General features: G+C 40.0%; 1 protein-coding gene across 1 annotated transcript in view; it reads right to left on the bottom strand.

The window, feature by feature from the left end:
* The window catches only part of CDS1 (CDP-diacylglycerol synthase 1), a 65,730-nt gene that overhangs the window by 29,959 nt on the left and 10,936 nt on the right, over window positions 1-24,835 (bottom strand). The window contains exons 2-5 of the mRNA XM_045017455.1: window positions 14,398-14,525; window positions 4,409-4,505; window positions 475-572; window positions 138-277 (exon numbers count right to left, since the gene is read on the bottom strand). Coding sequence (XP_044873390.1) covers window positions 138-277; window positions 475-572; window positions 4,409-4,505; window positions 14,398-14,525 — 463 coding nt within the window. The remainder of the gene's footprint in view (window positions 1-137; window positions 278-474; window positions 573-4,408; window positions 4,506-14,397; window positions 14,526-24,835) is intronic.

Here is a 24,835-nt window from a genome sequence, read left to right as displayed (position 1 = left end):
TAATGGAATGTGAGGAAAGCTACATGAAATTATATGAACTTTTGAAGTGCAAACAAATATGTACAAATGTGAACACCACCACTGAAAAGAATACATTAACCAGTGATGGAATTGGGAATGGTTTACCAAAAACTCACCTGTCAAGTAGAGTGTAAAAGATATAAACCTGTGGTAGCGAATTAGGAATTGAAGTTGCTCTCTTCTCTGAACAAACATAGCGAAGTAATCTGCCACTGTCTCTCCATAGAAAAAATAGTTCACACACAACAAAAAGTACCTATAACATATACAACAAGTACTGGTTATTTTTTCTGGACTATTAAAATATCTTTCCTGTACTGTTAGATTCTTTTAACAAAAGAAACATTATCAAAAAGTACAAAAGGAGGCAAATAAAACAGATGCTATTGGGCAAATTAAATGCAAACAAAATGTCAATAATTCCATTGATTGAAATTCTTGCTTGTTCCTTACCAGCTTAAGGTTCTAAACCACGGTAATTCATAGGAATGATAGACTCTGTAGCCTATAGTAATGATTTCATGGAAACACTTCACTTGAATGCTCAAGACCTGAAATTAAGATAGAAAGAATTATTCTACATTCCCATGGCTCACTAAATGTCACCCCTTCCATAGATGTTTCAAAATAGGGGTGTTCTCCCCCCTCCCCATGACCTATCTGGGCAGCTAGAGACAGTTATTTGGGGTCAAATTCAATAGAACTAATGGGTACAATTATTACCCCATTTCAATTGTTCAGAATGATGCATCAGGCTATTACTTCTCAAGGTTGGAAAAGTTATATTTACCAATTTTTTCTAATGAATAATTTTTGTATCACCAAAAATACTGAAACACATATATACAGTTAAAGAATGTAGATAATTTGAAAGTTGAATATTTACACAGGGAAGTTGTCATTTGAACTATTAAATATCACTTTTAAACATTTGCCTGTAAGAGCACATAAGGCTCCTGCAACCAGACCCATTTTTACTATCAGGTAAATTAAAGATGATTTTCAACAGATCACAGATAATTGCACTGTGTTAAAAATGCCATAAGCTACTGGAACATTGTCTATACTTGGGATACAGTGGTGCCAACACCCAGGTTAATTTCTTCAAAAGTCCATAGTATAGGATTTCAAGGGCATGCATCTCCAGGCTCTGTTATACACATTCCTCATGGCCTGTCTTTCCCCCGCCTCCCCCCAAAAAACTAATAGATATCCACTGAGCATTACTTGTTTTCTTCCACTGTAAAGTGGAAAATTTCTTTTGACCAAAAACATTAGACTATTTGGATTCATTACTGATACTGAACTTTAATTTATTTATTTTTTATTTTCCAGGCTTACTAAAAGATGTTTAAGAGAAAACTGCAGCTTTGGTGGGGGAAAGGAAAGGGGAGAGGGGGTTGAAAGACATTTTCCAAAGAATTTTGTGGCATGACTACTCAACCTAAATTGAATTTGATAAGACAGAAAAGAAGCATTCAGTGTCTACTTCTTTATTACAAGGTTGTATAGGACACTGATACAACTTTGAGTAAGACTAGGCATGTTTCAAAGCTAGGAGTAAAATGTGTTTCTTTATATTAGGGGTGATTGCCGTAACAGGCACACAGACTTGCCATGCCTATATAAAGAACTTTCTCAGGAGGCCACACCTGATGCTTCAAAAGAAAGTGAAAACCCACCACACACCTAATCAATTGTACAATGCTGTACAAAGAGGAAAAGATTCCTTGAGGGACAACTCTATGACCCGCATCAATAGATAATGGGGGAGTGTGTAGAGAAACAAAAAGGTTAATCTTTTAGGGGCTATTTTCAAAAACTATCTATGTACACAATACATGGAGCAAAGTTTTACCTGAATGATAATGGAGAAGAGAAAAATATTGAAAGTTAGAGATTAATGAAAACACTAACTTAACCACCTGCATTTTGTAAAGTATGGCAACTAACAGTTGTTAGAAAAAAGTTACTAACACAAGAAAAGCAAGCTTCCAAGTAAAATGATATTCAGACACACTGAAAACCAGTCAGGGTTGCTAAGGGACAATAATTAAAAAAAAACCCAAACCCAAAATACAATGTAAAAACTATATATCTGCATACATCAAAATCTCACCCACCTTCTCAGAAAGACTCTCAAATATATATTGTACATTCTCCTAGTGTGTCAACCTTACTCTGCCACAATTACCTATGTGACATCCCAAGTAAATCTCTGATTTTTCAACAGAAGCTGAGGTAAGCCAACTCTGAGCCTGAAAATCTCACATGTTGATCTAAAGTAGTCCATTATGAAGAGGGTTTCAGACACTCTCGACATACAAATTCTTTAGAATTCTAAGTAGTCATGGTATGAAAAAGAAATTTCTACATGCAAATAACTGAAATTGCACGGAGATATCAAAGCTTCCTTCAGTTTCTAAAGGTACTTACTTAACACATGCCAACAGTCTGGCTCATCAGTGCCCTTAGCAGACCTTCAGTAGCTATACTACATATAAAAGTTTGAGACTGCTATTGCCTGCTATTCCTTTAGCTCAAGCTGTAGTGGCCCATGCTTTTAGACCCCAACGTACTGGGTTAAAGCCTTAAAGATGACCCATGGACATTGTTACATGTTTCCTGAAGAATAGTTAACAAAAATTAACCTTACAATAAGGCAGCTTTGAGAGGAGGACTAAACTGTGAGCACAATTCTCAACAGATAAGACTTCAAATCTCAAGCACTAAAGAGATACCACTTACTGGTGAATCAAACCTTGGTTTCAGGTAACATCTTTGAATATCTAACCTTTAATGCACAGCTGTCAAGGTCCTCTCCAAACTAGTAACAACTGTTTATAAGTGACAGTGGTATTGTCCAAATGCACTTACAGAAGCTCTTGCAGCCATAGTAGAATATTTCAGGGATGTCTGACATAAAATAAATGAAAGGGAGAGGAGGATAGAAGACACTCTAAGGTGAAAGAGAATGTAAAATCTATTCTAAAAATATATTATACACAGTAATTAAAGAGATACTGGATGCCTACAAGAGAAAAGAAGGACAGGAAGAAATAGAATATGAATGGTTAAAACAAAGCAACAGACTGAGGGCATGATACAATGGGAGACGAGAAAAACGTTATCAGTTGGATTCTCTCTCAGCTGAGCCAAGTCCAAACTTGGTGCAGTTGAGGAGAGCAAAGAGGAAAGGTGGTTTTAATCCACCTTCTCACTTCTCTGAACTGGGGCCAAAACATCCCCTGGCATAATTTAGAACAAACTAAGGGAGCTGCTTTAGACAATGCCAGCCACAGCCACTCACTGGGACTACTGTAACAGTCAAAGATCTAGCTTTGCCATCAGCACATCCCTTACACAGCATAGAAAGGGTAATCACAAATGCAACTTTTAAGATGGCTTGTATGACTATTTGCACTGCTAAGGCAGCAAAAACTCAGGCCAAGAATATAGGTCTCTACAAAAAATTATTTCCAAAACTGCATGAATATACAATCCATTGATTATACCCATTGTATATATTCTATAAGGAGATAAAATGTGTTAGTGGAGTTGTAAGAAATACCTAATTTAGGTTGAAGGCTCATCCTTAATCCTACTTGTTTGCACACATGACTTAAAATATGGTCTCTGTATGCATATGGAGCAATGGCAGTCACACCATAAATAAAGTTGCAAGGGAGTTTGTTATAATCCTGATATTGATCTCCCTATAACCTAAAGTATGTTACATCTGAGGCAACAGTGAACTTTTTCTAGAAAATCTGAAGTGAACTGAACCAACAGTTTATTAATTATGACTCCCTAAAAAGAGATGTTAAACACATTTCCACAAATCTAATTAATTTAGCACTTCACAGAAAAAAAATGAACCAGATAAATACTTTATTGAACTATCCTAGCTGAGACAGTGTCAAGGAACAAAAATCAGTTCATTAAAGTCAGATTTCAAAGTTAATGTTTTCTTTAGGGTCATCAACTCTGGAAAGCTTAGTATAGGACATCCAATAACTGCTGAAAATCAGGCCACTATGTATGGGGAGATGGGAAATCTTGTTGAAGGAGGGCTGAGAATGATCTATAAATTTTAGAAGTGGAAATTTACTGTAATAGTTTCAGTCCCATTTTCAAGGATCTCTACGGCAAAAAAGATAGAGCCATTGTTTTATTTTACATTAAAATAAAGAAGTCTTGAAATAAAATTACCAAAAAAAGCCATCAGTCCCTAAAAGCCATGTGTGAATGTCAATCCCGTACCTTTCACAAGTACTAATTCACTTAAATACAAGGTAAATGCAATTTAAAAGTTCTATATAATTGGCCTTCATATTCATTTTACGTACTATGATGAACAAAAATGTGTTTAGAAAAAAAAACTTACAAGAAGCATCAGCATAAATGATCCAAGATATATTATCAGGAAAAATAATGATATCATAGCTAACGTTAAAATTCCACGAATCCACCAGTTTTTCCATCTACAAAGAAAACATATTAGGCCAATTAAAGAAAACAGTACAGTTAACAGTCTCTTCATAGTAATAGATATCATTTATAGCAGAGGTCGGCAACCTTTCAGAAGTGGTACACCAAGTCTTCATTTATTCACTCTAATTTAAGGTTTCGCGTGCCAGTAATACATTAACAGTTTTAGAAGGTCTCTTACTATAAGTCTATAATATATAACTAAACTATTGTTGTATGTAAAATAAGGTTTTTTAAATGTTTAAAGAAGCTTCATTTAAAATTAAATTAAAATGCAGAGCCTCCCAGACCAGTGGCCAGGACCCGGGCAGTGTGAGTGACATTGAAAAATCAGCTTGCATGCCGCCTTCAGCACGTGTGCCAGAGGTTGCCTACCCCTGATTTACAGTATTTCCTTTAGTAACTGAACAGTTAACAAGGCAATTTACAAATTTTAGCTTACTGCTAAAAGCTTTGAAGTGGTGCAGCATATGCTCCTCTTTGCAGAAGCCAGCTCTTGATGTGTGATGTAGAAGGGACCCGAGGTAATAGCCCTGCCCCTTTTGTGGAGTGGCTAGCACTACACACAGAGGCACTAGTAGGGAGCAATCCTGTGCTCATATGAGCTCTAGGACTGCAATATCAGCCCTGACATACATGCATGTGGGAGGAGATGGGGTAGGCTATTTCTACCCTTCTTCCATTGCACATCCATACTGGATCTGGCCACAACCTGGTCCGTACGGGGAAAGTTGCTGTTAGCATGTAAACATTTTTCTCCAAACCTAAGATTCTTTTCTTAAAAGGGATTCAAACTGACTGGTCAAAAATCAAGATTGCTTTTCATACAGTTGTTCAGCAACTGGATTAAAAAACTACCGTATATACTCGTTCATTAGCCCGTTCGTTTATAGGCCGACCTCCCAAGATGGTTAGGTAAAAATAGCAAAACTGTATGACCCTTTCATAAGCCGACCCTATATTTCAGGGGTTGGAAAACTTTGACTCCTGGCCATTAGGGTAAGCCGAGAGTGGGCCTGGACATTTTGTTTATCTGGAGTGTTCACAGGCACAGAGCCCCTCAGCTCCCAGTGTCCGTGGTTTGCCGTTCCAGCCAATGGGAGCTGAGGGGCTCCATGCCTGCAGACACTCCAGGTAAACAAAATGACAATATATTAGATATTCAATTCAATGATTCCACAGAGTTTAAAATCATCAAATTTTGGTGTAGACCCGTTTATAAGCTGACCCCCGCTCTTTGATGCGTCACTTTTTTACCAAAAATATTCGGTAGATAGTTGTAGGACATTAATTAAAAATTCATGGTTTACTCTTAAAACAGGCTCCAATTTATTTTTAAAAGACTACTGTACTGTCAACCTGAAATCCCACTCATTTTTAACAATGGTGTTAAATGAGTTAAAGTTTCCAGTACTATACCTACTCTCTAATATCCCTGTAAAAAACTGTGTTTTTATAGTCCTATTTTCCAGTGCATTTGTCTTTTCCTTATGGTATGAAAAACCCAAAGGAAAAATAGGGGAAACTGGCTGTACAGGTTAAACCAAAAAAACTGACTATTTACCCAGTGTAGGCACATTAAAAAAAAATCTTTCTACTCTCTCGTTCATCATAATCTTACATGTACCTTGTAGAACAAGTATTTCTAGACAAACATGACTAAACTTAAAGGGACACTGTCAACTTAGTCAATTTTAAAAATCTAATTTGAACTTAAGTTTGTGTTAGACATGTGTAATTTACTTTTAAAGGATTTTATTTATTGGCAAGTGAGGAGTACCCATTAAGGCCACCTAAATGAAGTTGCTATGGGTACTTACACAAAGGCAGAACCATTGCATAACAACAGACTTCAGTACCCTATCCTGCACTAACCTCAGCAAAGGACCTCTTTGCTCATATTAGTGGTATATCCTTATCACTATCAAAAACTTTAAAAAAAAAGAAATAAGATTTTCCTAAGAATTCCCTCAAAGTGGATGGGACCAAAAAAAAAAAAAAGGCAACCAGCCTCTCTCCTATCCCACCCCCCCAGGAAAAGCACAATGTAGATCTAGAAAGCCAGCTTTGATAAATAGATGGGAGCAACCCAGAGTCTAGCCCACCATCTAGAATTATGACAAGTATGCTACCTCATCAACTTTTACTACAGGGCATAGCATCTATAGCTAAGATTCTAAAGGTCAAATATAAAAATGGGGGAATATTTTAGTGGCTTACATCATAGCTCATCTACATGCTTGAAGAAAAAAACAAACCAACATTCAAATTCCAATTGGGATACTGGTTCTGATGTGAGATACAAGAGGCACTGCTTCAAGATATTTAATAATTAAAAGAGATATGATCTCAGTAAATAACCCTGAATACACTCTTCATAAAGCACCAGGAAGAGGAGGTTACTCACCTTGTGCAGTAACTGATGTTCTTCTAGATGAGTGTCCCTGTGGGTGCTCCACTCTAGGCGTCGGTGCGCCCCTGCGCCTTTGATCGGAGATTTCTGCAGCAGTACTCATACCGGCCACGCATGCTCAGAGCCTCCCCCTCCTCCCCGCTCTGAGTATACCTCTAGTGAGCATGCGCGGCCGGTTCCCTCAGTTCCTTCTCTACAACGGAGGCTACCCCAACTCCGAAGTAGAGGGGAGGAGGGTGGGTAGTGGAGCACCCACAGGGACACTCATCTCGAAGAACGTCAGTTACTTCACAAGGTGAGTAAGACCCTCTTCGAGAGAGAGATGTCTCTGTGGGTGCTCCACTCTAGGTGACTTCGAAGCAGTGTATCTCAAGGAGGTAGGGACTTCGGATCTGGTAGGAATGCAGTAGATAATACTGGCCTGGCTAATCGAGTGTCAGAGAGAGGGCCCTGACTAAGGGCGTAGTGTTTGACAAATGTGTGCTCGGAGGACCAAGTGGCTGCTCTACAAATGCCAGTCAATGGTACTTTACGTAAGAAGGCTACATAGGTAGATACAGATCTAGTGGAATGTGTTCTGATCAATGCTGGAGATGTAACGTTTTTTTATCTGATAGAGTCGTATGCAATCGGAGATCCAGTTTGAAAGTCTCTGGGTAGAGATAGGCATGCCTTTGGAGCGCTCTGCAATGGAGACAAAGAGTCTAGGACAGTTTCTGAAGGGTTTGGTTCTGTCCAAATAGAAGGACAAGGCCCTGCGCACATCAAGCGTGTGCATTGTGGCTTCGAAGGAGTTTGCATGTGGTTTCAGGAAGAAAGTTGGTAGATGTATTGGTTCATTTATGTGAAATGAAGCGTGAACTTTTGGAAGGAATTTCGGGTGTAGGCATAGGATAACCTTGTCCTTGAAGAAGAGTGTATATGGTGGATCTGCCATAAGGGCTGCTATCTCTCTTGCCTGTCTGGCGGAGGTAATCGCCACCAAAAAGGCTATTTTCATCGAGAGGTGTAATAGGGAGCAGGTGGCTAAGGGCTCAAAGGGTTGATGAGTTAGACAGGACAATACTAGGTGAAGATCCCATGGAGGCGTAGGTGGCTTAATGTCTGGATATAAGGTTTGGAGTCCCTTAAGGAAACGCTTGGTGATGGGATGAGCGAAGACCGAGGTATTGTCAACTGTATCATGAAAGGTTGTGATGGCAGCTAAGTGGACTCTGATAGAGCTGAAGGAAAGGCCGGATTGCTTAATGTCCAATAGGTAGTCGAGTATGTGGGGGAGGGGTGCAGAGGTAGGAGACAGTTGTTTAGTTGAACACCATTCTGTGAATCACCTCCACTTTTGGAGATAGGTGGTACGGATGGATTGTGTTCTGCTGTGTAGAAGCACCCTCTGAACTTGGTCGGAACAGTCTAGTTCTCGTTGGGAGAACCATGCAGGTACCAGGCTTTGAGATGAAGCATGGAGAGATTGGGGTGAAAAGCCGGCCGTGTTGCTGCGATAAAAGGTTCGGGATGAGAGGCAGTGAGATCGGTGGTCGAATTGACATTCTGGTGAGGAAAGGGAACCACGGTTGTCTCGGCCATGAAGGTGCAATAAAGATCACCGCGGCAAGGTCCGTTCGTATCTTTATGAGGACCCTGTTGAGAAGTGGTATTGGGGGAAATGCATAGAGTAAGTCCCAGTGCCATAGGATCATGAATGCGTCTCTGAGGGAGTGTTTGCCCAGTCCCGTCCAGGAGCAAAAATTCAGTCATTTTGTGTTTTTCGCAGTTGCAAAGAGATCTATGGTTGGGTGACCCCAAGGGCGAAATATGTTGTAAATGAGGTAGGCAGTGACTACCACTAGGAGCTTGGAGAAAACTCAGGGGGGCAGTGGAAAGGCTGAAGGGTAGAACTCTGTATTGGAAATGCATTGAGCCAAGGGTAAAACGAAGGAAATGTCTGTGGGCCAGGTGGATAGTGACGTGAAAATAGGCATCTTGTAGGTCGAGGGCTGAAAACCAATCGCCCTGCTCAAGGGCTGGAATTATGGTGGTGAGAGTAACCATCTTGAACTTTTGCTTTTTGATAAATTTGTTGAGCCGCTTGAGGTCGAGGATCTGTCGCCATCCTACAGTTTTCTTTTCTGTTAAAAAATAATGGGAGTAGAACCCTTTCCCCTTGTGGCATTCAGGCACGAGTTCGATAGCCCCCAGATGAAGATGTTGTACTTCTTGCTGGAGGTGTAGCTCGTGAGAGGGGTCCCTGAAGAGGCACGGGGAGGGTGGGTGGGTGGTAAGGAGAGGAAGGGGATAGAATACCCACTTGTGATGACCTCTAGAACCCACCTGTCGGTGGTAACATTCTGTCATTGGTGCAAAAATGGCCATAGGCAGTGTCCAAAGATAGTTGTAGGCGGTGCATACACTGAAGTTGAGACGATGTTTACGAGACCCTCGACCAAAGGTTCAAATCTGCTTATTAGTTGGAGGAAGTTGGGGAGCCCCGGAAGAATTGGGGCGACGCCGCTGATATCTGGATCTCTGGCGTTGGTGTTGCTGTTGTTGATCCTGAGATCTTGTGAAATGCTGAGTATATGTGGGGTAGCATGGACAGTGGTAAGGTTGATATCTGTACTGTCGCCTTCTGGTCGTAGGGGTTTGGATTCCTAAGGACCGAAGAGTTGCCCTTGACTCCTTCATTGAGTGAAGCACCTCATTCGTGGTGGAAGCAAAGAGTTTATCACCATCGAAAGGGAGATCCTCTATGGTACTCTGAACCTCGCAAGGAAAAAGGGAACCTCGGCGCATGACCACCGCCATAGAGGTGGATCTTGCTGCGGTATTGGCTGCATCCAGAGCTGCTTGAAGAGCCGTGCGTGATATGATTTGGCCCTTGGAAATTAAAGCTGTAAACTGTTGTTTCTTCTGGTCTGGAATGTGTTCAATAATGTCCATGAACTTGTTATCGTTTCCTTGGTCGTACTTTGCAGGAACTGCAGTATAATTGGCAACTCGAAATTGTAAGGTTGAAGAGGCATACACTTTGTGACCCAGCAGGTCTAAGCGTTTGCTTTCCTTGTTGGTTGGGGTATGGCGGAAATATTGTCGTTTATTCCTTTGGTTGGCTGCGTCCACTACCAGTGAGTTTGGCGCAGGATGTGAGAAAAGGAATTCAGAGCCCATAGAGGGAATGAAGTATTTACGGTCCGCTTGTTTGCAGGTTGGCTGGCTTGTGGCTGGAGGCTGCCAGATGGACTTAGCGGGTTCCAGAAGGGCTGCATTGATTGGTAATGCCAGTCTGGATGAAGAAGAGGGTTGCAGGATGTCCATTAACTCATGTTGTTGGTCCAGTACTTCCTCTAGATTGATTCTAAGCTCGCTGGCAACCCTTTTAAAGAGATCCTGGAATTTTGAAAAGTCGTCTGAGGATGTTAGAGGGGAAGGAAGTAAGGCTTCTTCAGGTGTTACTTCAGTTGGTACTGGGTCAGGAGCAGGAGTTAATTGATCCTGAGAATAGGAGGGTGCCGCCAAGTGTGTCATATCATTTGGACGTTCGTATCTCGTCGAATTGGAATAGCGGAGGTGCTACCGAGGGAAAGATGCCCATGGGGCCCAATACTGCCATGGTGGTGGAAAAGGCATAGGCGGTGCCATCCAGGGGTTAACACACCAGGAGGCAGGGTCTCAAGGATAGCCTGAGACAATTTTCCTGTGCCCACGGGTAGCAGGGGTCCAAGGATGGAATTCTGATTGCACTGAAACATCACCCTGTAGTTCAGACTCCTCTTCACTGGAGGAAGGCTGTTCGGACCCTGAATCATTCGTAAGGGAGAAGCAGTCTTTAAGTAAGGGTGACTGCAGCATAGGTGACACTAAGAGGTCACTTGACTGGGTAAACAGCAACGCTGAGGCAGCTGAAGGTGAAGGCTGATAGAATTGCTGTGAGGGAACCCGGGCTTGCACCGGAGTTCTAAGTCTTGGCTCAGTGCCAAGTAGCGCTGTTAATGCCGGTGCCGGAGCCGGTGCCATGCTATTAATAGCAGGCTGCGGTGCCTCAGGGGGGTTCTGGAATGTCGGCACCGTGTTCGTCACGGTGCCGATGGGTGCCATAATCGAGGCAGGCAACTGAAAGCCTGTCGCCTCGGCACTGGAGCTTCGCGCTGCCGCCACAAGCACAGGCAGGTTTAGCGCAGTGCCAGAGAAGCCCAGCTCATCGAAAGTGCTCAGGCAGGGGAGCACAGGTAAGGAGACCGTGGATCTGACCGGAGAAGGTTTGTGTCTGAGGGTTTCTTTTGAATTTGACAGAAGGTGCCCTCTTTTTGCTGTTTTCTTCTGCTTTTTAGAAGCGGGAGAGCTGTGGCGGTGAGCGGAGTCAGAGTCCGTGCCAGGGTCTGAGGCGGACCCTAAGGATTTTTGAAGTAGAATAAGTTTAAGTTTTAGCTCCCTGTCTTTTCTCGCTCTGGAGCTTAGTTTAGTGCAGTGAGCACATTTCCGGGGAATGTGGGTCTCCCCCAAACATTTTATGCACTGCGAATGTCCATCCGAAAGAGGGATAGCTTCCTTACAGGAGGAGCAGCGCTTAAAGCCTGTGGATCCAGGTATGTCTGAAGCGGCTGAGAGAATTTTTTTTTTTTAATATATAAACGGTAGAAAAAAAGGGTAAGTAACACTAACTAACAACTAACTAACAAGAAACTAGCTAACTACAAGTAATTTTAAGATGAGGAAAGAAATTCTTTAACGAGTCTGCTGAGCTCCGTCTCAAGCCGGGGATGGTAGAGAAGGAACTGAGGGAACCGGCCGCGCATGCTCACTAGAGGTATACTCAGAGCCCGGGGGCAGGCTCTGAGCATGCGTGGCCGATACAAGTACTGCTGCAGAAATCTCCGATCAAAGGCGCAGGGGCGCATCAACACCTAGAGTGGAGAACCCACAGGGACATCTCTCTCTCTCGAAGAAGAAGAAGAAGAAGAAGAAGAACTGCATTTTGTCTACAAAGAGTACTCACGGACTTGCCCTTCAGAAAACAGATTTAAAAAAAAAAAATCTAGAGTAGGGGACGTTTTATATCCATGCATTAGCCAGAAGTCCTAATGTCCCATTCTCTGAATATCATGTAGAACAAGTCTGGTTCAAAGGCCTTTGTTCCTCAAGATGTTTACCCAGTTAGGTGAACCTGAAAGTGTTAGTGTTCTGGTCCTGTTCATTCTATGAGGGCAGTACAATGAAATTAGCAGCCTGTTTTCAGAAGTGCTCAGTTTGTGTCCATGTTTCAGAGAGAAGGCTTTTAGTCAATTCTGCTTACCAAGAAGCAGAGAAACCAACAAGATGTGAACACACGCACACTAGGCAATGGGTTAATAAAAAATGAAGTTACAGTTAATTAGAGGGCAAACAATAAATGTGGTGGGGACTCAATTTTTGAACAAGGACCCTTGAAATTTCATCATCGGTGGAACAAAGGCCTTTTTGCACCTCTCTCTCTCTCACTAGAACTTCTGTCACTAACTTGAGGGAAAGTATCCAATTCAACAACTGATTTTATAAGGTTAACATTGTTTCTAAGTGCTTACGCATGACATGCCACACACTTTTGTCTTCCTGTCATATTTCTCAGTTGCTAGATTGCTGCACATCTAGGTGTACCTGGGTAATCAATGACATTGATTTTTATCCACCCTGGTTTGTGAACAAAATTGGGAAAAAAATAGATGGCACTGTCACAGCCAAAGTTCTCAACACTGGGCTTAAGAGAAATGTTAAACACATGTTGAGTACCCTGAAGTCCATTTCTGTAGCCTTGAACAAAATGCAGGGAAATAGCTGTTTTATTGCTGACTCTGTTGACATCTGGAAGGAACTCAGTGAGATCTTAAAAAGAGATATATTCAATGAAAGAGTTAAATTACAAACATTAAAAAGTGAATGGGACAAACACTATCTCCAGCTCATTTTCTTGCCAATATTCTCAATACTCGGTACCAGGGTCAAACCTTAACTGATGAAGAAGAGGAGTTGGCTATGACATGGACATCCAGCAATCATCCCTCCATAGTGCCAACTATAACAAACTTCAGAGCTAAGGGTAAACAATTCAAGAAATATAAGTTTGCTGATGTTGTTTTAAAGAAAGTCACACCAGTGAACTGATGGAAGTCACTTAAGCACTTGGATTCAGAGACTGTTGAAGTGATAATCTCACTTTTAACAGCAGTAGCTTTTTCTGCTGGTGTAGAAAGAATATTTTCTTCCTTTGGACGAATTCATTCCAAACTGAGAAATCATTTGGGACCTGAAAAAGCAGGAAAGCTTGTTTTTCTTCTCCAGGTTATGAACAAACAGGAAAATGAAGGTGAAGGCGACTGAGTTAGCTGCAGAAGCCAATATTTTAAGTTTCTCTTGTTGACCTGACAGTCTATTTAATTTTTGTTTTTTTAAATTTCATTTAACTATTTTAGTTAAAAACAAATTTTAACAAAAACAAACCTGATTTTAAAAAACTTGAATGTTTAACTAAATTCATATGCTTGTTTTGTTAAAATATTATGTTTGCTGTTGAAGAAAAAAATCTAGAATAGATAACATTGTTGTTTTAGTTAAATAAAACAATTTAAATGTCTGTCTGGTGATGTTCTCCTCCTAATACAGCATGGCAAGAAAATCCTCCAAATATTTAATTATTAACCTGCTGAATTGGAGATATTTATGAAGTTATTGGGAGGTGAACTATCTGCTTCAATTACCTTTGGTAAATGAAATAACCAATCATTCATTTTCTGATATAGCTGTAAAACTAATCTGAAAAGTTTTTAAAATGAATCACTTTAAAAATGTATAGTGTGTACCTTCTAAAAATGAAACCTGCACCTCTTTCTGTGTTGTGAAGAATATGTATTAAGGTTATAACAACCAACAAGAATGCACTTATATGTAGAAATCCATGATTAAATCGAGTCTTCCTGACTAGTGATTTTAAATCATGATTTAGGGTTAGGGTTTAAATTTAAAACATGGTTTAAATCAAATCCACCCTGGTCGGCATATTAAACCAAAAGCTTCTTATTTCTCTCTCTCCCCCCCCACCCCTCTCTCTCTCTCTCTCTCTCTAAAAAAATAAATAAATAAATAAGGTCCTGCAACATCAGCCCCTAGAACTACTGACACTTCTGCTGTTGTACCAAGATAGGAAATAGTGAGCAACTGCAGATAATTGTTAACTATCGCAACATAAAAGCTCTTAGTCATTTAGAAATGGGTGCAGCTGGGCAACTTTTAGGTAGCATATTTCATACAGTAGCTGTATGAAAATTGTTAGACAAGCATGAATATAGCCCAGATACCATAATACTAAATCCAAAAAAATAACATTTTTGTGGCATGTTTTCCCTCATTAAAAAAAGACACTTCAATTTTGTCTGTAATTATTTTTTAGTCAGCAGCTATCTCAACACTCTTACCCCAATTGTGTTAAGAATCTTGTTTTACCATACCTGGAAGACAAGCCGGACAGAGCTTTCTTGAGAATTTCTGGAGTGCTGTCTGTTGATGGGGGCACTGCTGGAATATCTGAATCATTTCTGAGATCTAGATCTCCACACTTTTCACCCAAAACTACATCCTATGACAAAGCACATAAAAGAGTATTGTTTAACCTTCCGGAAGGGAGCATATGCTCTCAAAGATTCATTTGGCTGGTAACATGGAAATACCTGCTTCTAAGAAAATGTAGATGGCAGATCAGCAAAACTATAGACTTTTAGGCAAAGTGAAACTTGGCTTACTGACTATGTGCTTATACAGTTCATAAGAAGGTAAATTATTCACTTGCTGTGATGGTATCTGCCACCTTCAAGTAGTCTCACCCTCAAGGCTCATTCTCTGTATCCATAAATGTCTCAGACACATCTACATAGACTGCAAAATTTTCAGTCTCTCTCTCTAGCTGTGACCAATGATCACAGCTTCTTACAAGATGACAAGGTAGCTTTCTAAAGACAATTTTCTTCCCAAAAGAAATCAGTAGTAGCAGTGGTTTATTTATTTTGATTTATGTATTACAAGAACACCCACATCTTGATCCAAGGCTTTGAGGATCAAAGTGCCTTACTTCCCTGGAGCAAGTCCCACTTCAACAGCAAAAACAGAGGGCACGGGGTCAGTCTCTAGCTCAGCATGTCCTCCTATAACAGAACAGACCCTGCTATCTTTCTGACCTCATCCTCTCCCGTCAGCTACACACAATTCTGATTCCATCTTGCCAGCTAGGGTTTGTTCCAATGCCATAAACAGAGGGATCAAACAAGCATAGTTCAGTTTAGCTACACTTCCTTAAAACTCCACTCTAGTCCCCACCTTCCCACTGCCCCATCCATCTCTTCATTTTCCCTTCTCTCCCCCACCTCATAACTCCACCAATCTTACCCACCTTCCTTCCTCCTTTTGTTCCATTACCTTCCTATCCCTCAATCCTACCCCAAAATATTTCTTAAAGACACCTTAGTTTAAAAACCCCATGCTGGCAGTGACAGGTTTTTCAGTGGTGCAGAAGAAAGGGAAAGCTGAGAAATGGGAGCTGCAGGAAGGGAGAACAGTTTATACAGATCTTCAATGTCATATCTGGCTTCCCATTCAGTTCTAACCCCAGTCTTGTTTAGGAACTTCCCATCCTGTCCCTTCCCCACCCTACAGAGACAGGGTGGTAGTTAACCGAAGCACCAGCCCTCATCACCCTTTGCCCACTCAATAGGTGGTTCCTCTGCTATGCCACTCTCACCAGTGATGTTATATTAACTAGGATTGTATTATTTGCCCTATCTGCTAAAAGCCTGCACTAGATTTGTAAGCAGTGTTACGTAGCCATGTTGGTCGCAGAAGAGCTCTGTGTAAACTTGAAAGCTTGTCTCTCTCACCAAGAGAAATTGGTCCAATAAAAGGTATCCGCACTGACCTTGCCTGCACTAGGTTTCTTATTTAGATTTTGGTAGTGCCTAATAGCTAGTAATCTAAGTAGATTAGACCAAGGGTGAGACAAAAGTGTGTATAACAGAGTGATGTTTGGCAAATGTTCGTTCAGTTTGCGTTTAGCCCTTTTCTAATGAATAATTCTTGACTGAGTTTTGGTTTGTTTTACTTCATGTTTGTGAACAACGTTTATGGTTTTCTATACCCCAAGGCCACAGGACAGAGTAGTTCTTCATGGGGAGTTACTAGATTTATTGTGGAGAAAAAGTATAATCAAAGCAAGTTCTTTAATCTATAAAAGATTTCTCTGGTAGCTGTGAAAGAAACCATATATGCGTAAAGTGGTTACATTCTCAAAATTATCTGAGGGGTTCTCCACTTTACAGTATTCTATAATAGGTCAGCAAGTCAGTCCTAAAATGTATATTGAAGGTTAACAGGCTTGCCTAGCTTTAGGCAATATGCTAACTGCAGTGATCACTGCTTGTGTACGTTTCATCAAATAGTAATTTAGTTATTCATTTATCCATCCCTACAGCTTCCAAAAACATAGCAGTTCACTTTTAACAAAGCATTTAAAAACTAGAAAAGGTTTAGTCTCAGGTTAACATTTTCATACGTATCTAGGTGGCACAGGGCTTGTCTATATGAACACTTAATACATGGCAAGGTGGGGTGTAAATCTACGTCACATTACCTTGCTGTGTACTAAGGCCTTGTCCACACTACACAGTTTTGTCCACAAAAACAGTGGAGGTGTACACACTGCAATGCTCCTCCAGCCAATTAAATTCTCCTGCTATGCCAACATAATAAAAACACGTTGATGAGCAGCACAGAGCTTTATGTGAACAAGTTAGAGCACTGTAATGTTAGTGTAGACTGCGCTTGTTTATGTTGCCCTCAGTGGCCTCTAGGCGGTATCCCAAAATGCCCATCATGACCGCTCTGGTCAGCAGTTTCAACTCCGCTGCCCTGAATCCAGATACACAGGCATGCACCCCGCCCCTTAAAAGCCCCAAGAATTTTGAAATTCTATTTCCTGTTTGCTCAACGTGGAGAGTTCACATAGCATCTTCTCAATGACCATGCTGGCTTTCCACAGCAAACGCACTCCTGCCTGAAATACACCGGAGTTTTTGGATCTGGTGAGTCTGTGGGTAAAGGAGGCTGTTTAGTCGCAGCTCCGATCCAGCCATAGGAACTTTGCTCATGGCATAGAGGAGAAGGGGCACGAAAGGGACAAGCAGCAATGCCGTGCTGAGATCAGGATCCTGAGGCAGGTGTAAGTTTGATGTTCTCTGGTCTTCAGCTCCTTAAACCGGGCAACACGTCATTTTAAGTGAAAATGTGAAGGAATCTAGATCTTCAAGGACCCATTTTTCTTAAGGCTGCTGCAGCAAGACAATTAACTGTTGCAGCAAAAACACAAGCCAAAATTCACATTTGGTAGGTAAAGAGTTTTTCAATTAATGTTTAAAAAGGTTAAACACAATGCTGGGAAGAGGAGAGTAAAACACTATTAACTGATACTGTGGATAGAGACTCGAGAGAAGTACAGTATTCAAGAAGGTTAATAAAGTTAACATATGAGAATCAGCATCATAAAGAGGAAGCAAGATGTATTTTACAATATAGGCATGAAATAAAAATAAGATACTCACAAATATGATAAATGAACTCTAATTTAAGAATGTAAACTCCTCCAGAAAGGTAATTTCTTCTCTGTTATCTAGCATTACAGGCATCCATGGTGTTTTACAGGCAAACATTAACTATGCAGTGTGCATCCTACACCTAGTTTACTAGATCAAGCCATGCTCTTGTTCTCAGGAATTTAGAGGACTCACTTCCAAATGCTGGACCCAATACATCAGAGGTTCTATAAACAGAATTACACTACTCTTGGTAAATCAGGTAGCTAGGGTTGTTCAGCCAAGAAAGTAGCTACTTTGACCAAATAGTCTTGCGGTCTGTGGTTTCATTGCTTCAAGTTTCTTATCTCCACAGTTTTTTCCCCCCCCTGCCTCCTATATAAAGTCTGTTTGCATTAGCGGTACTTGGAGAAAAGTGGCAATATACTTCCATTGTTTGAAAGGAAAACTTGGATATCATCTTGTGCTAGCCTTCCTGCCTTTTCTTTCAAAAGTACTCAAACCTACTGTTTAGCTGACATTATTCTGAGTTTGTTTAAACAGCAAGCCTGGCTTTCTGAAGTATTAAGCACAGAGGCTGTGATGCTGGCAGAACAGGTGCCAGTTCATGTAAAGGCCCTTAGGCCTCACTGAACACTGATAAAAGCATAGCTAGAAACTCACCTGTGTGTTTCATATTGTTAAAACAAATGTTAAGCTCTGTGTTTAGACTTTATGAAATCCTTATAAATTTCTGCATGCATTAATCTCACTTATATTATCTATATTCTCTATTATAAGGTAATATATAGTTACTAAGCAAACACTTTAATAAGTGTTTGCTCCAAAACCGTAAACCTCCACTGTTAGGAGAGAAGCATTATCTAGTGTGAAATACTGGTTTACTAAAAAAGGTGTCATCTCCTGCCCAACAAAAGGTCTACAGACAACCCCTTGTGGAACACTGGTGGACAAAAGACTTTGTAGATTGCTCCCCACAAACACCCATGAAGTGAAGAGTGCACAAACCCTCATCCCATCAACTTGAGCTCTGGGAGAAGGAGATAAAAATCCATGTCAAGAAAAACTGATCATTATGCTTCCTGGAATATGGAGAGGACAATATTTCTATGCGTAAGGAAGGGATCCCCAAGCTATTTAGCTCAGGTTAGCCCTAAGTGACATACAGAGCTTGAGCTCTGTATTTCGGGACTGTCCCACCCCAATTCGGGATGGGGGCTTACCCTATTTTGAGATGGTCACTAACAGGCTATCAGACGATTTCCAACAGACATGTGAAATGAATTTAGGCAGACATCTATGTATCAAGTAAACAAGCATGCCACACTCTTGTATGTGCAGATCAAGGATGTTTTTTGAGATTTTAAACAGAAAGTTAACCCAGTTCCTAGCAGTATTCATGTATTAAAAGGCTGAGATTGAAGTTCCAAGCTATAAAATAAAATTTTTGAAAGTCATGGCAACTGAAGGGGTCCTGGTAAAGAAGACTGTAGAAAAATTAAATTTGTAAGGTATGCAGGTTGCCATTTTTTAGCTAAAAGAACCATGATCTGAAGTCACTACAATTTGGTCAGGATTACTGGTGGTAGATATTTCTACTTTTTAATCCACTCTTTTATATTAAGGAATGTCATTTTAGTTAGAACACAGACCTCCTTTAAAAGGGACTCTCGCAGCTGCCAAAATGACTCCTCTCTAAGTGTGTCTGCACTGCAATCAAGAGGTGTGACTGCATCATGTGTATGCATACTTGTACTAGCTTGCTAAAAATAGCTGTGTAACTGCAGCAGTACGGCCTAGCCACTCGAGAACAGCGTGGATTAAAAATGAATATATGTTTAAATTAAATACAGGTTATTTTTTAAAAATAAACATAAGTAAAACTAAATTTTAAATTGTCAACCTTTGTTAAGGCCTAAACTTTTAATTAAAATTGTTAAAAATAAATATAAATAATACTAAGCAGTATGTTTGCTACCAAGATTTAAAGAAAGTTCCATTAACATAATGGTTTGTGTCACTCACGCCTAGAATCAGAGTCTGCTGAAGTACTAAACCAGCTTTTGCCAACAGTGGCCTCTTCTGTAGGTGCAGAGAGAATATTTTCTTCATTTCAGTTTATTCAGCTAGCTCAGTTCAATGATTAGTGTATTCACAGTTAAGAAACCAACTGAGCATCAAAATAAATAAATAAATAAAACACAGGAAAGTTTATTTTTCTCTTCTAATGTATAAATAAAAGCTACATGAGAGCAAAAGAGATTACTAGTTCTAAAATCTTGAAGGATAATGATGACCAGAAAAAATATGTTCAGCTCAATAATTACAGATGACACTTTCTTTGTTTAAATACATCAGTTCTAAATGAAAAACTCGTTTTGATAAACATTTTTTCTTACGTATCCTGAAGACTTAAAGTAGTTTTATTTAATAAAAATTAAATGTTTTGTGTATTAAATTTAATTTGAATTTCCATTCAAATAGAGTTTGATACAAATCCCAAGTAAAAAAAATAAATCAACCTAATATATAAGAAATGCATCATTCACTGTTTTCTAACTAATAGAATATAAACATTAAGAATCTGAATAAATGGATATCAAGTTATATAATTGCTTTAAAAAATGTGTAGAATCACTAAATTTGGTTTTGTTTTGTTTGTTTTTTTGCTAACCAGGATGATAGCGTAAATGCTAGAGTTAGTTGTAAATCAACATGTTTTAATTGTTATCAATGCAAATCAACCTTTCTTTAGGAAAATAACTGAAAAGTACAAATGCAAATCATGATTAAAATGGACTATTTAAATTAAAGTTTTCTGCTTGTTGATTTAAATCATGATTAAGATTGCTTTGATTTAAAGCAATACACCCTGCCTGAGAACAATCCCACCTGGTACCCTGGATACATACTTGGGGAGTTGCTTATGCAGCCACAGCTATACCGCTAATTTTTTTTTAAAAAAGCTAGCTCAGGTATGACTATGTGTGCCACAAATCACATCTCCCATCAGTAGCGCTGACAAACCCTTCAAGAGTCCAGGATCTGCACAATGTTGTACATTCTTAAGTCAGAGTCAGACAACTGGCCCTGTGGATCAAATCTCAGAATGTATAATAGAGGACTAAACAGTAAGTTACCAACTTGGAACGTATGAAGTGGTAGAAGACAAAAGTGTGTTGTACATAATGGCAATTCCATAGGCAATGAGTGAGGGATCACATTTACAGAAACTTAAATATAAATCTGGATTCACATTGCTCAAAACTGAAAAATAGCCAAGCATATGTAGCAAAAGCACTGCATTCACTTGTGAATGTTACAAATAGGCAAAAAAAAAAAGTGTTCAAAAAAGGCATATTCAAGGATAATCAATGGGTGATAGAAAGCATTTAAGAGGAATTTTATGATCTCAAGACTAAGGTATAGAACTTGGCATATATGCTTTCTCAAAAAGGCTGCAGAACAGAGGTAGAAGCTTCTTTAGGAGAAATACGTAAGTGGCGGCTTACCTTAATTCTCTTTCAAATTAGTTTTTCCTTTAATAACTGAATCAAGAAAGTGTTTAATTTATAGATTAGTATAGAAATCTTAGGTTGATTCATGTGTGCAATCTTATAGTGGTTTAGTATTCTGCATATGCATGGGTAAATAGTGACCCACAAAGTCATCTAAGTACAAGATGTAGGGTGAATAAGGGAAGGGCTTTTGTGTAATCAGACCTCATTTAGTGCATTCTTTCAGTACATTTTTCAGTATACAGCTAATTAATTAGGTAACACCATGCCCCTTGACTGCTCATTTTATGAATGAGCTCAGTGCTAACATTTCACACATGCAGTGTGGTTTTCCAATGAGAAAAAGTCAACACTTCCACTTCAATCACTGCTTCAATTCTAGCTCCTGACATTTGAGCAAAACAGCTGTTCAGAAAGTTAGAAGAAATCATATTTGAGGGTGGTTGTTTTTGGAAGGATTCTTTTGTTTTGTTTTAATATAATGGAGAATGTTTTCCCACTTATTTTCAAGAAGGGCTCAACTATAGTTTGATTCAAACTTTCAAAAACCCCACCAGAGAAATCCTGGAAAGTTTCAGTTTGAAAAGTAAAATATACAAAAGGTTATGACTAAACAAGGATTGAAAGATAAACTGATAAGCATCTTAATACAGCTGTCACTAGGGCGGCCTTGGCATTCTCAGGAAAGATACTATAATAATGATCAGATCAGTTCCCTCAGTTGAACAGAATAGTTATGGGAACATACCACTTGGTGTAGATCTAAGATGTAACTTTGTAATATCATAGGATGGCATTGGTCAATTTTTTTCAGGTTGGTAATCCCTTATTCAAAGTCAAATTTTCACAACTCCCTTCCATTAACTATTAAACCCCCACAAAAAGAGTCAGTGATAAAGATAAGCCCATATAATCTGCCTGTGTATTTTGAGAAATTCACAGAATACTTGATCTTGAAGGGTAAACCCTTGTCTAAACCCAATAGATACACTGCCACTTTACAGCGCTGCATCTTTCTCGCTCAGGGGTGTGAAAAAACACCCCAGAGCACTGCAAGTTTCAGCACTGTAAAGTGGCAGTGTAGACAGTGCACCAGCGGTGGGAGCCGTGCTCCCAGCCCCTCCTCTTGTGGGGGTGATTTTTATTTATTTTTTTTTTTAACAGCACTGGGAGAGCTCTTACCCAGTGCTGGTGCCATGACTACACAGCCATGTTAAAGCGCTCCTGCGGCAGCGCTTTAACGTTGCTAGTGAAGACGTACCCTAAGGGTGGTGCGGGGAGTGAGATTTTCTTTGCTTTTATGAATAGTATTATCCCAGCATTTAGCAGCCCTAGGCATAGACCACGACTCTACGGCGCTAGGCACTTTACCACACAAACACTGTTGGACTGTATTACAATTTTCAATGCCTCATGACTCCCCCTCCAACTGCCTTTCTTGCAACTAGCTAGCAGGCAGCACTCTTCTGTTCCCTGAATCTGGTGACAGTACTGTCATTTCTTTTGAGTATGGAGTCCCCAATCACACAGATTCTGAGTATGGAGTCCCCAGTCACCTAGTTCTTCTTGGTGTTATGTTCTCTCTTGCAATCCCCTATACATCATCCTAATTTTTCCTTAGGCTCCAGTCCCCAAGTAGCTCCATCATGTATTCCTCTCTTCTGCAGGGGCAGTCTCTCTCATTTTTCTTCCTCACCACACCATCTTCTGCCTGTTTATTTTCATTCACTAGTTCAGCAAATCTGTTACTCAACTGGGTTTCACTACCACTAGCTAGTCTCTTCCTCTGCCTTGTCCTCAGGGTCATTCTTCAATGGATCACCCTCTTCTTCTGGCAGAATGCCCTCCAGTTCCTTTTGTTTGCCAGGTGTCCACAAATATTCAGAGGTCTGTACCACCTCTGCTCTCCTCTCCTGTATTATACCTTCCAATCCCCTCATCTCCACTGCATCTCTAATCCTTGGATCTTCTCTGCTGTGAGTTGTTCCAGGTGACATTTCACATGTACATAGCTTCTGTCAGACATGCACTCAAGGATTATATACATCCCACAGCTTCTGCACCTAACCATCTTGTCTCCTCTCCTCCTTGGGTCACTTCTACAGCTGCCTCAGTAACCACTGTCTTCCTAGAAAAGAAAGGCGGGGGGGGGGGGGGGAAGAGACCCATAGAAATTCTACTGTTAACTGCTAGCTGCTTCAATGTTCCCCAGAGATTGGCTTTTAAACCTAGCCAAACTAGGTCAGCACTGCCCCCATGTTACAGGATATCAGCAAGCATTGAATCAAGCCACAACCTGGAAGAAATCACTGCAACTTCAAAACACAAAATCACCACTATCCTCTCAAACCAAATTCCCACAGAAACACCACTGCCCACAAAGCTCCAGAGAGTTCTGTTTTATCTTTAGTTTTTAGATTTATTTTTGCTAGTGTGATAGCATTCTGTAGTAGGACTTGCTCAACAATTATTTGAGCAGTTGCCTAACAGTCTCTAAGATAGACAGAGATACAATTTTTACAAGCAACTATACTATAATAAACCATATTGAATAAAAACAAGGTTAAGTATGAAGAAGTACTTTTGTTTTCATATTATCTAAAACTGCAGTTCTCCAACTATGGTCCACAGAGCACTTGCTGTCTGGTCACATGGTGCTGGCTATTGTCAATTCCAGGTCACAGATTACATTAAACGAGGAAATAAATGTTAAATACTTTCTTAGTATTAGATTGTTGTAGTTGCTACAGGTATCTTACATGCACATAAATGGGAGAGAATTTGGTTGGCAGTCACAAGTGGGAGAGGAGGTAGTTAACTAGATACTCTATTAAATTTGAATCTAAACTATGAATGTTTGAGAACCCCTGATTTAAACTATTATTAGATGGGGAACTGCGATGCATCTGTGGGGGGTGGGAATGGGGAGGAGATCAAAGTCAAATGATTCTCCTTCCCTCCCCAACATTTTTTTTTTAATTCAATGTGGTCAAGTGCAAATCTTTCTGTTTATGGCCCCAAAGAAGTCAGGAGTCACACAAGGTTGCAATGTAAACAAACAATGGCAGTGTGAAAACCCTCTTAGATCAACAATAAAGTAGTCTAACAAGACAGTGCTAATTTGGGACTAATTTTATCAGACAACCAACAGCCATTTGTGGTTTATATTTTCAAGGTTTCTGGATATAGATGTGGTTATGAAACAGTAACAATAAGGATGTTTGGATGACCGTAAATATCTCCATATTTTCAAGTCTTTTTGGCTGAAATGTTTTTTTAAAATGTATTAACTTTGAATTTCCAAACTTTCCAACTTTTTGTTATTGGGGGTAAGGAGAGAGGAATTATGTGGAAATTGCAACATTCTCAGTTGGTTTTCTTTTAAAAATGAATGTGAGTGATGGTCTTTAAACCTCAACTCCAGGTTTTACCCAAGAATTTGCTTTGCCTATCCTTTTTGAAATATTCAGAAAAAAAACAATGGCACCCGTCATGCATGAAAAACACGAGCCTCCCTCTTTCTCCTGCTTACCACGACCCAGGCTGCCAAATATTTCATTGCATTTTCTGCTTTCATCACCATCTGGAGAAAGGACAACATAAATCTTTTAGAGAGTCTAACAGAAACCTGTGACTTTCTGTGTGATATAGTCCCTGCCCCACAGGGACAGAGGGAGGATATGACAATAAAAGTGAGGGTTAAACAGATAATAGAAGGACAAATTGACAGTTGTGATGGAGTCCAAGCCTCATCTAAGCACAACAGGCTACAAACTTGCACACCTGACTCCAGC

This window comes from Mauremys mutica, chromosome 5 (assembly GCF_020497125.1).
Source record: "Mauremys mutica isolate MM-2020 ecotype Southern chromosome 5, ASM2049712v1, whole genome shotgun sequence".
NCBI lineage: Eukaryota > Metazoa > Chordata > Testudines > Geoemydidae > Mauremys > Mauremys mutica.
The sequence above is the reverse complement of the archived record's forward strand: the minus strand, read 5'-3'. Positions and strand labels throughout refer to the sequence as shown.